Source organism: Mustela putorius, unplaced genomic scaffold, assembly GCF_011764305.1.
Source record: "Mustela putorius furo isolate JIRA1106 unplaced genomic scaffold, ASM1176430v1.1 tig00003845_pilon_pilon_pilon, whole genome shotgun sequence".
NCBI classification, from domain to species: domain Eukaryota; kingdom Metazoa; phylum Chordata; class Mammalia; order Carnivora; family Mustelidae; genus Mustela; species Mustela putorius.
The window spans coordinates 15,705,621-15,726,532 of NW_025421998.1; the positions used below are offsets into that span (position 1 = coordinate 15,705,621).

At 38.9% G+C, this 20,912-nt stretch overlaps 1 protein-coding gene, 1 non-coding gene and 1 gene segment (V, D, J or C); all 3 read left to right on the plus strand.

The window, feature by feature from the left end:
- The first annotated feature begins 3,734 nt into the window (after window positions 1-3,734).
- LOC101684369 lies at window positions 3,735-4,342 on the plus strand. The segment is given in 2 exon segments: window positions 3,735-3,813; window positions 3,924-4,342. Coding segments are annotated over 2 exon segments (462 nt in total).
- A 10,674-nt stretch (window positions 4,343-15,016) lies between these two features.
- Window positions 15,017-20,912, plus strand: part of LOC101693047 — a 39,668-nt gene continuing 33,772 nt past the window's right edge. Inside the window, exons 1-2 of the mRNA XM_013059022.2 lie at window positions 15,017-15,095; window positions 15,206-15,569. Coding sequence (XP_012914476.1) covers window positions 15,053-15,095; window positions 15,206-15,569 — 407 coding nt within the window. The 5' untranslated portion in view covers window positions 15,017-15,052. The remainder of the gene's footprint in view (window positions 15,096-15,205; window positions 15,570-20,912) is intronic.
- Window positions 16,423-16,525, plus strand: LOC123387080. Its single transcript, XR_006601443.1, has one exon. It is a non-coding gene; the product is annotated as a U6 spliceosomal RNA (small nuclear RNA).

The window sequence follows — 20,912 nt, forward strand, 5'->3', positions numbered from 1 at the left end:
TGGTGCTGGGAAAACTGGACAGCTATAAGTAGAAGAACGAAACGCGACCGTTCTCTTACACCGTACACAAAGATAAACTCAAAATGGATAAAAGACCTCAACATGAGACAGGAATCCATCAGAATCCTAGAGGAGAAGATAGGCAGTAATCTCTTTGATATCAGCCACAGCAACTTCTTTCAAGATATGTCTCCAAAGGCAAAGGAAACAAAAGCGAAAATAAGCTTTTGGGACTGCATCAAAATCAAAAGCTTCTGCACAGCAAAGGAAACAGTCAAAAAAACAAAGAGGCAACTCAAAGAATGGGAGAAGATATTTGCAAAGGACAGGACAGACAAAAGGTTGATATCCGGGATCTATAATGAACTCCTCAAACTCAATACACATGAAACAGGCAAACATATCAAAAAATGGGCAGAAGATATGAACAGACACTTCTCCAATGAAGACACAAATGGCTATCAGACACATGAAAAAATGTTCATCATCACTAGCCCTCAGGGAGATTCAAACCAAAACCACATTGAGATATCACCTTACACCAGTTAGAATGGCCAAAATTAACAAGACAGGAAACAACATGTGTTGGAGGGGATGTGGAGAAAGGGGAACCCTCTTACACTGTTGGTGGGAATGCAAGTTGGTGCAGCCTCTTTGGAGAACAGTGTGGAGATTCCTCAAGAAATTAAAAATAAACTTCCCTATAGCCCTGCAATTGCACTCCTGGGTATTTACCCCAAAGATACAAATGTTGTGAAAAGAAGGGCCATCTGTACCCCAATGTTTATAGCAGCAATGACCACGGTCGCCCAACTATGGAAATTACCAAGATGCCCTTCAAGGGATGAATGGATAAGGAAGATGTGGTCCATATACACTATGGAGTATTATGCCTCCATCAGAAAGAATGAATACCCAACTTTTGTAGCAGCATGGACGGGACTGGAAGAGATTATGCTGAGTGAAATAAGTCAAGCAGAGAAAGTCAATTATCATATGGTTTCACTTATTTGTGGAGCATAACAAATATCATGGAGGACATGGGGAGTTAGAGAGGAGAAGGGAGTTAGGGAAAATTGGAAGGGGAGGTGAATCATGAGAGACTATGGACTCTGAAAAACAATCTGAAGGGTTTGAAGTGGTGGGGGGGTGGGAGGTGGGGGTACCAGGTTGTGGGTATTATAGAGGTCATGGATTGCATGGAGCACTGGGTGTGGTGAAAAAATAATGAATACTGTTTTTCTGAAAATAAATTTAAAAAAATTAAAAAATTAAAAAAAGAAAAGAAACATTTCATGCACAGTCCTCTCATCAAAATATATCAACGACTTTCCTCTTTTTGGATTTCCAAGCTTGTCTAGTTCACTATGAGTTGACTCTCAGCCCACTGAGGCATACAGAAATACTCTTCATAGGTGGATGGACAAGACAGTAAAGGACCTCCAGGTCAATCATGGTGATTGAATTGAGAAGTTGTTTTGACTACTATGTTTGCTGAATCAGAATTGGTTATTTTCTTCTTAATTCTTTTACTAATTACATATTTTCAGAAAAAGGACTATAAGAATTTTTAGAATTAAAATATTATTTAACAAAGCCTTTCTTATTGTTCAATAATAATAAAAATACAACTTGAAAATATCAAAAGGATATATTATTTCCAGGCAAAGAATGTCCTTTATGTTCATTATCATTTTCAGTGTCATGATATAATTTAACTTTCTAAAAGATATTTTTATGACAATCAAACATATAGAAACTAAGACATGAAAAAATTAAATTTGTGAGATTATGAGTCACTTATGGTTTGTCTCCCTCCCAATTCCATCTTGCTTCATTGATTCTTCTTCTACCCACTTAAGCCCCCATGTTGCATCACCACTTCCTCATATCAGGGAGATCATATGATAGTTGTCTTTCTCTGCTTGACTTATTTCGCTAAGCATGATACTCTAGTTCCATCCATGTTGTCGCAAATGGCAAGTGAGGGTTGTTGGGGGGAGGGGGATTGGGAGAAGGGGGTGGGATTATGGACATTGGGGAGGGTACGTGCTTTGGTGAGTGCTGTGAAGTGTGTAAACCTGGTGATTCACAGACCTGTACCCCTGGGGATAAAAATATATGTTTATAAAAAAAATTTTTTTAAAAATTAAATTAACCCAGCCACCATCCAAAGGGGTAAGTAATATAGGATAGTACCTATTTTCATAGGTCATTACTAGTATTCACAATAACTTTTTAAGAACCTGATAAATTTTCAAAACACAATGTTAACTAAATGGGTTAAGAGAAAGAGGGGGGTGTTTAATTGTTTTTGCAATTAAAAATATTCTCATAGATTAAAAAAATAAAAATAAGAATATTCTCATACATTAATGACTTGCAGTATTATTCACAATAATAAGTTGACCAAATAAAGAGAATAAAAATCAAATGTGCAAATCTTAATTAAAGATGTATATTGCATATAAAATTGCAAGCTTGCTTATTTATATTTAAAAATAGGTGGGGTAAACCTAGGTGGCTTAGTAAGTTAAGCTTTGGACTCTTAGTTTGGCTCAGATCTTGATCTCAGTGTTCTGGGCTTGAGGCCAGCATCTAGTTCTGAGGTCAGGGTGGAATCTTTTTGAGATTCTCTCTCCCTGTGCTTCTCCCCCTTCCCCCATCCATTCTCCTCCTCTCTCTCTCTCTCTCTTTCAAACAAATATATGAACAAAGCTTTAAAAAAATTATACATATGTATGGAAGAATCAAAGTAAAAGTAAATGATAGGTGCCTGTGTTGTCATTTTTACAGTTCATTTTTCTCAAATTGTCTTTAAGGAAGTATGTTTCTTGTGTGTGCTCTGTTATGTACCAGCTCTGTGTTTTTGCCTCAGTCACTTCTCTTTGCCACTATACTCATTTGGGAAATGGAGACTAATCATGGCAGCTCTCTCATGAGACTGCAGAGAGTAATAAATAAAATAATGTAAGAAAACATTTAGAACACTGCCTGACACATTGCAAGTCCACAACAGACATCAGAAGAATATTAATTGTAAAGCTCATCCTTACTTATGTGACATAACATTCCTTTGCAAATGATCCTGCCTATGACATCATGCTCACAAGACTGTTGCAAGGCCCAGGGCAAGTAGAAGCTGGTTTCCAGAGACTGCTCTGACCCGTGTATCCCCAGCAATTGTAGCCTAGTCCCTTCTTGGAGGCACCCAGATGATAAATGAAATTGCATTTCTCTGAGTCCTAATCTGCCTGGTGACATCTCAGTTAACATTAAAAATGCTTATGCACAACTCACATTCAACAACATCCATGAGATAGTTCACTGCCTGTTGTTCTGTTGTGCTGTGTCAGATTTCCCATCCCAGTCCCAGATCAACAGCAAGTCAGAGACAGACAGACATAGGGGCTGAGCACAGCAGGCACATCCTCATGTTTCTGAGCAATGTTTCTGCAGTATTCGATCCCGGAGGGATGGCTGATGGGTGTGAGAATCATCCTGTCCTACCCCAGACAGACACATTCATACTAGAAATTTCCTAGCAGATAGGGAATACTCTCACCCCATCTGCCCAGCAATGATGGGACACAGGAAGCCCCAGACTGCTCAGATCTGTGGCCAATCATGAACAACCTCAGAAAACTATCTAAGCCACCACTTCTGAGATACCCAAATGAGCCCCGCCCTCCTGCCACTGACATGTCAAGTCCTGCCAACAGGAACCTCACTTCTTACCTTGTCACTGGGGAGCCAGCCAGGCCAACGGGATGCCACTTCTGGAAGCAGTCATCTTCTCCTGTCTCTGGGCCTGTGAGTTTTCCCCCAGGCACTTCAGTCTACAGGAGAGAGTCAAGAAATTCTTTATCGTTGCCTTTTTCTGTATCATTTGTTCATGGGAATATCTCTGCTTTGCTTTGCAGTTGGCCTCGGGCAGGTGATATTAGAGCAACCTGAAATATCAATTTCCAGAACAAGAGATGAGAGTGCCCACATATTATGCAAGGTGTCCACTAAGGACTTTACCAATGCAGTCATACACTGGTACCGGAAGAAACCACATCAGGAGATAGAACATCTAGGATTGGTCCAATCAATCTCTATTCAAGTTTCTTTAGGTGGGAAGAAAACCAAACTTGAAGCAACTAAAAATGCTATTACTTCTACTTCAACCTTGAAGGTAAATTTCTTAGAGCAAGAAGATGAGGCCATGTACTACTGTGCCTGCTGGAGGGGAACCACAGCATCAGAGTTGTTAGGCAAAGCTACCCAAGAACCATCTTCAGATCTGACCCACCCACATCCTTCCCAATATGGGCAACCACAAAGGCTGCATAGCTGAGTGTTTAGCCTGAGTCTCTCCCTCTGCTGTATTTCCTGATTTATGCAGGAAGACATTATAGATTCTGCTCATATAGTGAGCTCCACATGATATCAGCAATGGTGGTACAAACATTAACATTTTGATGCTATTTCCCATGAAATTCAGTTGCCTGGGAACTCTGAAAATACAAGATGAATGGTTCAGAGAAAAATTCGTTTATCTCTTCATTCACTGTAGAGAAAGAGACCCCCAGTAGTTGAATGGCTCAAAATGAAGCCAGGAAGTGGTATATACTTTACATAAATATTTTCTGTTAAGACCACTTTCTGATTTTATTCATAGGCATTACAGTTCTTCTGAGGCACAGTGATCTGTCAAATATAAGTACTGTATGTCTTTCCTTAGTGTCTGACACCATCCTGAAGGAATCTGACCATTAATTCCTGAAGTAAATAATCAGCAATTTGCGGGCATAGGAGAGACCATTATCCTAGGTTTAATCCTATATCCTAGAGATAGAAGCAATACCTACTCTATATTCAGGCATCAATACTGGAACAAAATTAGGATTGCTCTATTGAAACAGTCCCCTGAACACATCAGGTGTCTCCAGTACAGTAGATACACCTCTGACTTTGTTCTCCAGGGTTCTACAAAGAAAACTAAAGATCCTAAATAAGGGCCAAATGGTTAAAAAGAAAGATAATATGCACTCCTTATATCTCTAAATTTAAAAAAAAAAGAAGGCAATGTTCCTAATCAATAAAACAAAAAATAATTATTAAGAACGAATTTTGTGATTATTAACTGAATGGTTGTGAGTTTTCAAGAACTCACAGTATAGTTTCACAGTGTGGTGTATGAAACTACAAAAGCTTCTCTTTCACCTCTTCAGACTCCACTCTCAAATCTAAAGGAAAAACATTTACTTCACAAAAATTCGATACGTTTGGTAACATGGATATCTGATCACATAATTGCCATACTTGTCGTTTACCTCTAGCTCCTGAGATCATGAAGGCACCTTCATTGTCCGTTTCTCATTCTAAGAATCAAGTGTGCTATCAAGTGCAGAGATGTTATGGAAGCAGAATGAATTCCTCCCACAGAGGTGTCAGCCCTTCCCCAGGGCAAACTCAGGATCATGTGTCACACACCCTATCCATCGTGATTTCTGACTCTGGTGGGTCCCCAGCAGGAGGAACCTGAGGGTCTAGTTACAGAAGGGCCTCACCTGTCCCAGTAGTGCAATTGCTGGGTATTGGGTAGCTCTGTTTTCAACTTTTTGAGGAAGCTCCATGCTTCCTCACTTTTCCAGAGTGTCTGCACCAGCTTGCATGCCCACCAACAGTGTAGGAGGGTCCCCTTTCTCTGCATCCTTGCCAACATCTGTCAATTCTTGACTTGTTAACTTTAACCATCTGACTGGGGTGAGGTGGTATCTCATTTTGATTTGTATTTCCCTAATGCCGAGTGATGTGGAGCACTTTTTCATGTGTCTGTTGGCTATCTGGATGTCTTCTTTGCAGAAACGTCTGTTCATGTCCCTGCCCATTTCTTGATTGGATTATTTGTTCTTTGGGTGTTGAGTTTGATAAGTTCTTTATAGATTTTGGATACTAGCCCTTTATCTGATATGTCATTTGCAAATGTTTTCTCCCATTCTGTCAGTTGTCTTTTGGTTTTGCTGACTATTTGCTTTCCTGTGCAGAAGTTTTTGATCTTGATGAAGTCCCAATAGTTCATTTTTGCCCTTGCTTCCCTTGCCTTTGGTGATGTTTCTAGGAAGAAGATGCGGTGGCTGAGGTCAAAAAGGTGGCTGCCTGCATTTTCCTCAAGGATTTTGATGGATTTCTTTCTTTCATTGAGGTCTTTCATCTATTTGGAGTCTATTTTGGGGTGTGGTGTAAGGAAATGTTACAGTTTCCTTTTTCTGCATGTGGCTGTCTAATTTTCCCAACACTATTTGTTGAAAAGACTTTTTTCCATTGGACATTCTTTCCTGCTTTATTGAAGATTAGTTGACCATAGAGTTGAGGGTCTACTTCTGGGCTTTCTATTCTGTACCACTGATCTATGTGTCTGTTTTTGTGCCAGTACCATATTGTCTTGATGATGCCAGCTTTGGAATAGAGCTTGAAGTCTGGAATTGTGATACCACCAACTTTTGCTTTCTTTTTCAACATGCGTCTGGCTATTCGGGTTTTTTTTCTGGTTCCATACAAATTTTAGGATTATTTGTTCCATTTCTTTGAAGAAAATGGATGGGATTTTGATAGGGATTGCATTAAATGTGTAGATCGCTTTAGGTAGCATAGACATTTTCACAATATTTGTTCTTCCAATCCATGAGCATGGAACATTTTTCCATTTCTTTGTGTCTTCCTCAATTTCTTTCATGAGTTCTTTATAGCGTTCTGAGTATAGATTCTTTGCCTCTTTAGTGAGGTTTATTCCTAGTTATCTTATGGTTTGAGGTGCAGTTGTAAATGGCATTGACTCCTATATTTTCTTTCTTCTCTCTTGTTGTTGGTGTAAAGAAATGCAACCAATTTCTGTGCATTGATTTTATATCCTGACATTTCTGAATTTCTATACAAGTTCTAGCAGTTTTAGAGTGGGGTCTTTTGGATTTTCCACATATAGTATCATATCATCTGCAAAGAGTGATAATTTGACTTCTTCTTTGCCAATTTGGATGCCTTTAATTTCTTTTTGTTGTCTGATTGCTGAGGCTAGGACTTCTAGTACTATGTTGAATAGCAGTGGTGATAATGGACATCCCTGCCATGTTCCTGGCCTTAGCGGAAAAAATTTCAGTTTTTCTCCATTGAGAATATTTGCAGTGGGTTTTTCATAAATGGCTTTGATAATATTGAGGTATGTACCCTCTATCCCTACACTTTGAAGAGTTTTGATCAGGAAGGGATGCTGTACTTTGTCAAATGCTTTTTCAGCATCTATTGAGAGTATCATATGGTTCTTGTTCTTTCTTTTATTGATGTGTTGTATCACATTGACTGATTTGCGGATGTTGAACCAACATTGCAGCCCTGGAATAAATTCCACTTGGTCGTAGTGAATAATCCTTTCTATGTACTGTTGGATCCTATTGGCTAGTATTTTGGTGAGAATTTTCTATCTGTGTTCATCAAGGATATTGGTCTGTAATTCTCTTTTTTGATGGGATCCTTGTCTAGTTTGGGGATCAAGGTGATTCTGGCCTCATAAAATGAGTTTGGAAGTTTTCCTTCCATTTCTATTTTTAGGAACAGTTTCAGAAGAATAGGAATTAATTCTTCTTTAAATGTTTGGTAGAATTCCCCTGGGAAGCTGTCTGGCCCTGGGCTTTTGTTTGTTTGGAGATTTTTGATGACTGCTTCAATCTCCTTACTGGCTATGGGTCTGTTCAGGTTTTCTATTTCTTCCTGGTTCAGTTGTTGTAGTTTATATGTCTCTAGGAATGTATCCATTTCTTCCAGATTGTTGAATTTGTTGGCATAGAGTTGCTCATAGTGTGTTCTTATAATTGTTTGTATTTCTTTGGTGTTGATTGTGATCTCTCCTCTTTCATTCATGATTTTATTTATTTGAGTCCTTTCTCTTTTCTTTTTGATAAGTCTGGCTAGGGGTTTATCAATCATTAATTCTTTCAAAGAATGAGCTCCTAGTTTCATTGATTTGTTCTATTGTTTTTTTTGGTTTCTATTTCATTGATTTCTGTTCTGATCTTTATGATTTCTCTTCTCCTGCTGGGTTTAGGCTTTCTTTGTTGTTCTTTTGGAAGGCATCTTGAAATAAGTTGCTGTGGCTAAGGTTGAAGAGGTTACTACCTATTTTCTCCTCTAGGATTTTGATGGATTCCTGTCTCAGATTGAGGTCTGTCATTCATTTAGAGTTTATCTTTGTTTACAGTGTGAAAGAATGGTCCAGTTTCATTCTTCCATATATAGATGTCCAATTTTCCCAGCACCATTTATTGAAGAGACTGTCTTTTTAAAAGAAGAGACAAGGACCATATTGTCCTCTCAATTGATGCAGAAAATGCATTTGACAAAATACAGCATCTTTTCTGATTGTAACTCTTCAGAGTGTAGGGATAGAGGGCACAGTCCTCAATTTCATGAAAGCCATCTATAGAAAGCCTACAGTGAATATCATTCTCAATGGGGAAAAGCTGAGAGCTTTTTCCTTAGGATTAGGAACACAAGGGAGAAGGAGCAAGATGCCAGAGAAGTAGGAGACCCTATTTCAACCTGTTCCCTGAATTGAGCTGGATATCTACCAGAACACTCTGAACACTCATGAAATCAACCTGAGATGTAAGATTATACACATCTGTTCTCTACGGAGGCAGAGGATCATCAGTTGAGAGGTACAAAGGAGAAGTTGGGTTTGCATGAACAGATATTGGAAGATAAAGAGAAGGGTGAGGGAGCCACCAGAGCTAGCCATTGGAAAGTAATACCCCAATGCAAAAGTGCCGGGGCTTGGGTTCCAGCAGTAGCTTGGAGACTAGTGGCTGCAAGATGTGAAGGGACTGGTAACAGCACTCACACAGAACAAAGAGACTTAAGGGAAGATTGTTGGGACCATGTGGCTGCAGGTGTGGACCTATGCCCACAGTCCTGGGACTGGCCGCAGCTTCCACCTGCTTGCCTGAGAGGACCTGACACAAACTCAAGGCAGCAGTCACTGGGGCTGGCAGCTGCCACTGCCACTCCTGCCACCTCCATTGCCTCAACCCCCATTGGGGCTGAGAGGACCTGGGGCAGACTTGAGTCAGGGGTCCCAGGAATTGCAGCTGCTGTGACCAGGCTCACCTGGACCAGTATCACTAGTGGTTTTCATGGCACCAGTGTACAGAGACAAGCGGGGGCCTCCACTGACCACTGAGGTGGTCACTGGGGGCACAGACCACCTGTGGGAGTCTACAGTATTCAACAAGGCTTATAAAAGGTGAATCTGTGTTCTGGACCATTCAGAAAGGATCAGACTGTGGCTTCTCTTTGAGGTGGAGGTCTGGGTGCAGACAGTTGACTTTGCTCTTACCCTTCGAAAAGGCACAAAATGCCATCAGAGAACAAAAGCCTCCAGAGAACAACAGCCCAAAAAACACAGACCCTTGATGGGGAGCAGGGCAAATCACCCCAAGCAGGATTGATTGAAAAACAATGTGGCAGACCCCTATCCCAGAAGACAAACTGAAAGAAGACAAAAAAACGATAGGGTCCCCATGAAACCATAAAACCCCAGCACCAGGGGAAAACAGTATATTAAGTTCCTGGTATTGCCTTACAGCCTATATATTTCTTAGCTACAACTTTTCTCTCCCCCTCTTTTTTTTTCTCAATTCTTTCTCATGATTCTTGTTCTTTTATTTCTTTTACCTACTTGCCATTTTAATTAGATGTTTAATACAACATATTCTGTAGTAACATTTTAACTTGAACTTTTTCATACATATACCTTTTTCTTTTTCTTTATATATATAGATATAAATATAGATATAAGCTTCACTATAGTCCTTTTTTTTTCCTTTTCAATGCTATCATTATATATATGCCAGTTTTAATTTCCCTGTATCTCTGGAAATTTGAGTTCTATAACAAAAATAACAAGATACATGCAGGAAGAACTGAAATATCCTTTCTCATCCACATTGAGGGATTATAATCACCTTCCATAACCCCCCCTTTTATTTATTTATTTGTTTTGTTTTGTTTTTATTTTTTCTTTTGATGGTCTTTTTGTGTGTTGGTTTGGTTTTGGTTTTGTACTTTACAGCCTTACTCTTGGGGCTTATTTTGGCTGGATTATTTTCTTTCTTTCTTTCTTTCTTTCTTTCTTTTTTCTTTCTTTCTTTCTTTCTTTTTTTTTCTTTCTTTCCTTCTTTCATCAGTGACTTCTGATTGCTCCAAAACTCCCCAGGGTCCACCTTGCTTGGATAGTGGTTGATATTTTCAACTATATATCCCCTTAACTGCAATTCAACAGAATGATAAGTAGGAGGAATTTCCAGCAAAGAAAAGACACAGAGACAATGGCTTCTCCAGCAGGTCTAATGGATATGGATCTAAGCAAGATGTCAGAAATAGACTTCAGGGTAATAGTTGTAAAGATAATAGTAGGCTGGAGAAAACTAGATTTGGCAACATAGATTCATTAAGGGCATAAGTGGCAGTAGATCTGGCAGAACTTAAAAATGCTATCAATGAGAGTATCTAATCTAGATACTCTAACAGTTAGGGTAAATGAGACAGAAGGACAAACCAGCCATCATGAAGACAAACTAATAGAAAAGAAGGAGTAGGAGGATACCTGGAACAAACAGCTTAAAATACATGAAAACAGAATTAGAGAAATAAATGATGTTATGAAATGTTCCAATGTCACTATTATAGGGATCTCTGAGGACTAGAAGATATATTTGACCAAATTGTAGCAAGAATTTCTGTAATCTGGGGAATGAAACAAGTAATAGTGTCCTAGAGGCAGAGGACAGCCCCCAAGATCAATGGGGGCAGATTAAACCTCAGGCATGTAATAGTAAAACTCACAAATTTTAGAACCAAGGAAACTATTTTAAGGGCATTAGGGGGAAGAGATTCCTTACATACAGAGGAAGGAACATCAGAATAACATCAGACTTGTTCGCAGAGACCTGGCAAGCCAGAAAGGGCTCACAAGACATATTCAGGGTACTAAATGAGAATAATACGCAACCAAGAATTCTTTATCTGGCAAGGCTGTCATTCAGAATAGTTGGACAGGTAAGAAGCTTCCAGGACTGCAGAGACTGAAAAAATATGTGACCACTAAAGCGGCTTTGCAAGAAATATTAATGGGTGTTCTATAAAAGGAGAAAGACCCCCAAAAGTGAAACAGAACAGATATACAGACAATCCATAGAAACAAGGGCTTCACAGGCAACATGATGACAATAAAATCTTTTCTGTCAATAATCACTATCAATGTGAACAGCCTAAATGCTCCCATAAAACAACACAGGCTTGCAGATTGGATAAAGACAGGACTCATCCATATGCTGTCTACAAGAGATGCATTTTGAACCTAATGATATGTCAAGACTGAAAGTGGGTGGATGGAGAATGATCCTTCATGCCAACAGACCTGAAAGGAAATCCAGGGTAGCAATTCTCATATCAGACAAATTAGATTTTAAGCTAAAGACTCTAGTCAGAGATACAGGACACTATATAATTCTTAAAGGGTCTATCAAACAAGAAGATCTAACAATTGTAAATATCTATGCCCCCAACCTGGGAGGAGCCAATTACCTAAGCTAACTGTTAACCAAAATAGAGTCTAGTTGATAATAATACGTTAATTGCAGGAGACTTTAACACTCCACTCTCAGCAATAGACAGATCAGCTAAGCAGAAAATCAACAAAAAAAACAAGAGTTTTGAATGACACACTGTACCAGGTGGACCTCATAGATATATACAGACTTCCATCCTAAAACAACAATTCTTCTCAAACTTGCATAATAGAACACATACTGGGCAACAAATTAGGTCTCAACTGATACCAAAAGATTGAGATTATTCCCTGCATATTCTCAGACCACAATGCTGTGAAACAGGAACTCAATCTCAAGAAAAAAAAAAAAAAAAGAAAGAAAGAAAGAAAAGAAAAGTATGGAAGAAATTCAAACACTTGGAAGCTAAAGACCATTCTGCTCAAGAATGTTTGGGTCAATCAATAAATCAAAGAAGAACTTAATTCATGGAAACCAATGAGAATGAAGACACATTGATCCAAAACCTATAGGATATGGCAAAGGTGGTCCTAAGGGGGAAATACATTGCCATCTAAGCCTTACTCAAAAAAATAGAAAAATCCCAAATACAGAAAATAAGAAACCTTAAAGAACTGGAGAATCAACAACAAATTAAACCTAACCCACATATGAGAAGGGAAATAATTAAGATTAGAACAGAGATCAATGAATTAGAAACCAGAAATACAGTAGAACACATTTATGAAACTAGAAGCTTGTTCTTTGAAAGAATTAATAAGATCAATAAACCACTGACCAGACTTACCCAAAAGAAAAGAGAAAGGGCCCAAATTAATAAAATCATGAGTGAAAGGGGAGAAATCATGACTAACACAAAGGAAATAGAAATAATCATCAGAAATTATTATCAACAGCTATATGCCAATAAGTTAAGCAACCTAGAAGAAATGGATGCATTCCTGGAAACCTATAAACTTCCAAGACTGAAACAGGAAGACATTGACAACCTGAATAGACCAATAACTAGTAATTAGATTGAAGCAGTGATTAAAAACCTCCCAGAAAAACTGGAGTCCAGATTCTAATGGATTCCCTGGATAATTCTACCAAACAATCAAAAAAGAAATAGTACCTATTCTCCTGAAACTGTTCCAAAAAAATAGAAACAGAAGGAAAACTTCCAGACTCTTTTTATGAAGCCAGCATTACCTTGACCCCCAAACCAGGCAAAGACCCCACCAAAAAGGAGAATTTCAGACCAATATCCCTGATGAATATGGATGCCAAGATTCTCAACAAGATCCTAGCTAATAAGATCCAACAGTACATTAAAGATTATCGACTAGGTGGGGGAGGAGTCAAGATGGCGGAGAAGTAGCAGGCTGAGACTACTTCAGCTAGCCTGAGATCAGCTAGATAGCTTATCTAAAGATTGCAAATACCTGCAAATCCATCAGCAGATTGAAGAGAAGAACAGCAATTCTAGAAACAGAAAAACAACCACTTTCTGAAAGGTAGGACCGGCGGAGAAGTGAATCCAAAGCGACGGGAAGATAGACCCCGGGGGGAGGGGCCAGCTCCCGGCAAGCCACGGAGCAACGGCACACAAAATCAGGACTTTTAAAAGTCTGTTCCACTGAGGGACAGCGCTCCATAGGCTAAACCGGGGCGAAGCCCACGCAGGGTCAGCGTGGCCTCAGGTCCCGCAGGGTCACAGAAGGATCAGGGGTGTCAAGTACAACTTGAAAACATCAAAAGGATATATTATTGTCAGGCACAGAATGTCTTTTATGTTTGTTATCATTTTTAGTGTGATAATGTAATTTTAACTTTCTGAAAGATATTTTTATGGTGATTACATATATAGAAACTCAAACATGAAAAAAATTGAGTAATATAGCCACCATCCAAAGGGGTAAGTATATAGGAGGGTGCCTATTTTCATAGGTCATAACTAATATTCACAATATCTTTTTAAGGACCTAATAAATTTTCAAAACACAATGTTAACTAAATGGGTTAAGTGATAAAGGACAGGTGTTTAATAGTTTTTGGCAATTACAAATATTCTTATAAATTACTTAAAGACTTGCAGTATTGCTTACAATAAGTTAACCAAATAAGGAGAATTAAAAAACAGATATACAAATATCAGTTAAAATGTATATTTATATATTAAATTGCAAGTATTCCTATTTCTGTTTATAAATATGTACATGGGTCCTTGGGTGGTATAGTCAGTAAAGGGTTGGATCTTGCTTTTGGTTCAGATCATGAACTGGGGGTCCTGGGATCAAGCCTCAATTCCAGTTCTGAGTTCAATAGGAAGTCGGCTTGGAATTCTCTTTCTTCTACCTTTGTCATCCCCATGCATTGTCTCTCTGTCTCTCTCTCTCATATAAATGAATAAATCTTTAAAAATTATAAATATGTAGAGAAAAATCAAAGTAAAAGTAAATGATGGGTGCCTTGTGCTGTCATTTTTACAGTTCATTTTTCTCAAATTGCCTTTAAGGAAGTACATTTCTTGTATGTGCTATTATGTACCAGCTCTGTGTTTTTGCCTCAGTCACTTCTCTTTGCCACTATACTCATTTGGGAAATGGAGACTAATCATGGCAGCTCTCTCATGAGACTGCAGAGAGTAATAAATAAAATAATGTAAGAAAACATTTAGAACACTGCCTGACACATTGCAAGTCCACAACAGACATCAGAAGAATATTAATTGTAAAGCTCATCCTTACTTATGTGACATAACATTCCTTTGCAAATGATCCTGCCTATGACATCATGCTCACAAGACTGTTGCAAGGCCCAGGGCAAGTAGAAGCTGGTTTCCAGAGACTGCTCTGACCCGTGTATCCCCAGCAATTGTAGCCTAGTCCCTTCTTGGAGGCACCCAGATGATAAATGAAATTGCATTTCTCTGAGTCCTAATCTGCCTGGTGACATCTCAGTTAACATTAAAAATGCTTATGCACAACTCACATTCAACAACATCCATGAGATAGTTCACTGCCTGTTGTTCTGTTGTGCTGTGTCAGATTTCCCATCCCAGTCCCAGATCAACAGCAAGTCAGAGACAGACAGACATAGGGGCTGAGCACAGCAGGCACATCCTCATGTTTCTGAGCAATGTTTCTGCAGTATTCGATCCCGGAGGGATGGCTGATGGGTGTGAGAATCATCCTGTCCTACCCCAGACAGACACATTCATACTAGAAATTTCCTAGCAGATAGGGAATACTCTCACCCCATCTGCCCAGCAATGATGGGACACAGGAAGCCCCAGACTGCTCAGATCTGTGGCCAATCATGAACAACCTCAGAAAACTATCTAAGCCACCACTTCTGAGATACCCAAATGAGCCCCGCCCTCCTGCCACTGACATGTCAAGTCCTGCCAACAGGAACCTCACTTCTTACCTTGTCACTGGGGAGCCAGCCAGGCCAACGGGATGCCACTTCTGGAAGCAGTCATCTTCTCCTGTCTCTGGGCCTGTGAGTTTTCCCCCAGGCACTTCAGTCTACAGGAGAGAGTCAAGAAAATCTTTATCGTTGCCTTTTTCTCTATCATTTGTTCATGGGAATTTCTCTTCTTTGCTTTGCAGTTGGCCTCGGGCAGGTGAAGTTGGAGCAACCTGAAATATCAATTTCCAGAGAAAGATATAAGAGTGCCCACATATTATGCAAGGTGTCCTCTAAGGACTTTACCAATGAAGTCATACACTGGTACCGGCAGAAACCACATCAGGAGATAGAACATCTAACATATATCTTGACAAGCTATACTCAAGTTTCTTTAGGTGGGAAGAAAACCAAACTTGAAGCAACTAAAAATGCTATTACTTCTACTTCAACCTTGAAGGTAAATTTCTTAGAGCAAGAAGATGAGGCCATGTACTACTGTGCCTGCTGGGATTGGATCCACAGCATCAGATTTGCTAAGAAAAGCTACACAAGAACCATCTTCAGGTCTGACCTACCCACATCCTTCTCAATATGGCAACCACAGAGGTTGCACAGCTGGGTGCCCAGCCTGAGCCTCTCTTTCTGCTATATTTCCTGAACTCTGCAGGAAGACATTTTAGATTCTACTCATATAATGAGCTTCACATGATATCAGCAGCACTGGTAGAAACATAAACATTTTGATACTATTTCCCATGAAATTCTGTTATCTGGGAACTCTGAAAATACAGGTGGTTCAGAGAAAAATCCATGTATCTGTTAATTCACCATAGAGAAAGAGATTTTGAGTATTTAAATGGTTCAGAATGAATCCAGAAAAAGTTATACATTTTACATAAATATTTCCTATTATTCCTACTTTCTGATTTTATTCATTTATTACAGTTCTTCAGAGGTTCAATGATCTTTGAATTAAATATTGCCTTCTATTTGTATCTGAGGCCATCCTGAAGGTATCTGACCATTAATTCCTGAAGTAAATAATCAGGTATTTGTTGGAATAGGAGAGACCAAGGTTTAAACCCTGTATTCTAGAGGTAGAAGCAGAACCTCTCCACATTCAGGGATCAATTCTAGGAGAAAACCAGCACATTGGGTGTCTCCAGCACGATGGATATGCCTCTGACTTCGTTCTCCAGGGTTCTACAAAGAAAACTAAGAATCTAAGGACCAAATGGTTAAAAGGAAAGATAATACACCCTGCATACATCTCTAAAGAAAAAAAAAAGGCACTGTCCCTCACAAACCAATAAAACAAAAAATCATTATTGAGAATTGAATTCTGTGATTAGTAACTGTATGGTTGTGAGTTTATAAGAAATAGGGAAACATGCAGTATAAAATTCCACTCCCTTTCTTGCTTCAGCAGCACATACACTAAAACTGGAATGATACATAGAATATTAGCATGGCCCCTGTGCAAGGATGGCATGCGAATTCATGAAGTGTTCCATATTTTTCTAAAAAATATATAATAATTCCACCCCTGCATCTTTAGAATCCACTTGCAAAGGATGAGGAAAAACCTTTACTTCGCAAACCTTGTACCTTTGTTAACACAGTAACACGAATATCTGATCACATAATTACCATGCCTGCATTTAATACTTGGTCCCCGAGATCATGACAACATAGTCATTCTTTTTCTCTTTCTAAGAATCAGGTGGTGCTACCAAGTACAGAGGTGCTAGAGAGGCAGAATGAAGTCCTCCCACAGCAGTGTCATCGCCTTCTCAGAGGCAAACACATGATCTGATGTCCTACACCCTGTCCATTATGACTCCTATTTGTGGTTGATTTTGGGAGGAGAACACTGAATGAATGATTTCAACATCACCTTACCTTTCACCTAATAAGTCTACAGAAGCAAAGGTAAGAAGACCACTTCTTGTGATGTGAATGAAATATGTGAATGAAAAGAGGGAATAAGGGGCACCTGGGTGGCTCAATCATTAAGCATCTGCCTTTGGCTCAGGTCATAATCCCAGGGTCCTGGGATCGAGCCTCACATCAGGCTCCCTGCTCAGGAGGAAGCCTGCTGCTCCCTCTCTCACTCCTGTTTGTGTTCCCTCTCTCACTGTGTCTCTTTCTGTGAAATAAATAAATAAAATCTTAAAAAAAAAAAAAGAAGCACTGATATGCTTCTCACAGTATCAGTGCTAAATACAGATTATTTCATTTAATCCTAAAAAGAACAGTGCAGACCTTGATTAACATGGCCACGTGGTAGTGAATCTCAGGAGATGGAACCACTCTTACTTTTCAACACAAAACAACCATGACACACTACATTGTGAGCAGTAGGGCACAGGGTACCTCATTTATGAGGCTTTGAAGTGAGAGGATACCATGTAGCTCTTAAAAACATGCTTTTTGAAGAATTATAAGTAAAATTTACAATTTTACTGAAGGTCAAACCAATTCTCCCCTCACGTGAACCATGGCAGGCATTACTAAGGTGTGCATATTAACCTCCAAAGGCACCCAGAGCATGGAGCCCCAAGAGAGGATCTGATCAAGATGGAAAGCCAAAGGTAGAGTCAGTATTTTCAGCACCCCTGCCATCAATATTTTTGGGTTTTTACATTTAATAAAGATTGTTTGTATAATAATTTAAAATGTAACTATATAAAAATAATAAAATAAAACTGTCTATATGACATTTCAAATGGTTATATATTTGTATTTTCCATTCTATGGTATTACTGCTTACACCCCCAGAAAAAAGAATAACTGGAAAACTATGATTAAATACAATGACAAGAGTGGTTACCATGGAATAAGAGGGCCACAAACTATGCCCAAGTCCAGCAAACCCCCAGTTTAGTAAATAAGGTTTTACTGAAACACAGCCTGGACCATATGCTTACAAACTATAGAAATCTGCCCTTGCATTACAATGGCAGAGCCCAATATTTGCAACAGAGACCCACAAACCTTAAACTATTGATCATTTATCCCTCTACAGAAGATATTTGTCAATCACCTCCCTAGAATGATATACTATGGAGTGACATTTATTTTTATTTTATCTTTCCTTCTGTTTCAGGGTTTTCTCAATGACCCTTTGTTAATATCCACTCTCCCCATATTAACTAGCTCACTCTGGATAAATTTCTTGCCATATCTTTGATTCATTTTCCTCATTTGGAAATGGAAAACATAAACATATTTACCTGGAGGAATCACTGAGAGAAGTAACTTAGAGAATACATATAAAGTTCTTCCACATGCTTGGAGCAGGCCTAATGTTCATTATATTGAGGCACTGAATTTCTTATATGGGTTACTATGGCATATTTGATCATAATATTACAAAATATAAAACCAAGACCAAAACTTATTATTTTCTCTACTTCTTAATTTTAAATAATAGAATAAGTGAAAATAGAAAACTTTTCCTCTCAGATTTTCTAACAGAACACCAGCTGCTGACATTCCTGGAATACAACCACATCTATTCATTTCCTAACTGTCTGTGATGGCTTTTGTGCTACAGTGGCTGAGGTGATGAATTAGAAGAGAGACCTTAGGGCCAAACAGCCTAAGTAAAGTTTTTGTTATCTGACTCTGAACTGAAAAATTTTGGCAGCTCCTTCCATGAAAAAAGAAAAAAAAAGTAAAGAAATGAGCTTTTAACTACAATTAAAATTCAAGATACAATAAGAAAATATTTTGATAAATTTCACTCTGAAAATGAAAACAAATCTTGCATGGCAAAAAGCAGCATAAGTTAAATCAAAAGACAAATAACAATCCATGAGGAAATACTTTCAAGTTGTACAGCACATGATGATCAACTATCCTCAAAATAAAAATACATTTTAAAAATGGAAGGAAAATGGCAAAAGACATGAAAATCCAATTCACGAAGAGAAATATAAAAATAGTTCTTGAATATATTCATGTTCAACTTCACCTTTAATAAGGTAAATATCAATTAAAATTACATTGAGATACTATTTCTCATTCATGAGACTGAATAAAAGCAGTACACTATGTTGGGGAAGCTGTGGGAGACACTCTGACACATTGCTGGAAGGATGTAAAATACAACCCTTTCATGGAGGAATTTGGAAATATCTAACAAAATTTCACATGCATTTAACTTTAACCTAGCAAAAACACTTTTAGAAATTTACTCTGAAGGTACAGTTTCAACACTATAAATATATATATATATATATATATATGCACAAAATTATTCATTGGGTAACTGCAAAATGTTAGAAATGATATAAATATCCAAATATAGTGAGTTTAGTTGGATAAATGATGGCACATAGACCTAGTAGAAGAGTATACACTGCTAAATAGAATGTGAGATGTAAAATCCATTGTAATACATTTTTCTGGAAAATCACAATTGGAAGGTAAAATTTAAAAAATATTATCATTTACAATAGTCACACTAACAATATCAAGAGAACCTCTATAATATGTAGAGGTTAAATTTAACCAAAAATGGGAAGGATTTGTATGCTAAAATCAATAAAACTTAACTGACAGAAGTTGAAGAACAAGTAAATAAATCTAGAGATACATGTTCACAGATTGGAAGACTCAATACTGATAAATACGTTCAATGTAATCCCTACTAAAATCCCCGGAGAACTTCTCATACAAATTAATAAACTGATTGTAATATTTATGTGGGAAGATGAAGAAGAGTGCATTGCAAAATAGTTTTGAAAATAATTTAAGGACTTACTATGAACCTACAGTGGTCAAGACAGTGGGGTATTGGTGAAAACATAGATACATAGATAAGAGGGATAGAATCCAGAAATAAGGCAACACATATGTGGTTAACTAATTTCAAACAAAGATGCCAGGGAAATCCATTGGACAAAGAATGGACTTCTCTACAACTGGTTATGAAACAACTTTTCATCTATGTAAAAAAAAATAATAATAATAAACTACAATCCATATCAAATATCACATACACAAACTAAAAACAGATTCTAGGACAAAATGTAAACACTAAAGCAATAACACTTCTAGATATTTTTGTGAACACACTGTGAAAATATGTCACAAAAATATTTGTGACCGGGGGAACAAGATGGCGGGGAAGTAGGTGGAGGCGCCTTTTCAACCTGTACCCTAAAGTGAGGTGATTACCTACCAAAGAACTCCAATCACCCATGAAATCAGTCTGAGATCAGAATTATACGCAACTGGATCTCTACAGGGGCAGAAGATGCCAGTGGGCAGGTAAAGCGGAGTGGGAAAGGCGGGCTGATATCGGAAGATAAACAAAAGGGGGAGGGAGCCACCAGAGGTGACTGGTTGGAAAGTAATACTCCTAATACAAGAGAGAGTGCCCTGCATCTGGGGACCAGCATTGACCTGGAGACTGGTTGAAAGCACTCCAAAAGAGCAAAGGATTGGGAGAGAGAAATTGTGGGAATCAGGGTGGCTAGGGATAGGGGCTCAAGTCCCCGGTCCCAGGACAGCCTCCCCTGGCACTGAGCCAGAGAAAGTGTGGTGGAGACACCAGGCCTTGGTCCCTGAGCCACCAGCGTGCCCGAGATTGCACGTCGGTTCTGGCTCCTGTGAGGGGATGGGAGCCATGCCAGGGTGGCAGAATGCGCTAGCCCTGCTATAGAGCCTGAGATATGCGTGCCCCACATTCTCCCCTGAGAGAGGTACAAAGGCCCAGCCGGCGCTCTTTGATATGCGCCATTGTTTCAGAGCCTGCGCCCCAAACTCTCCCCTGAGAGATGTGCGTGAAGGCCCAGCCTGGTGCTTTCAGACCTGTGCCCCGTTCTCAGAGCCTGAGACACACGCGTGACCCACAGCCTCCCCTGAAAGAGGTGCAAGCAAGCTGGGCACTCTTAG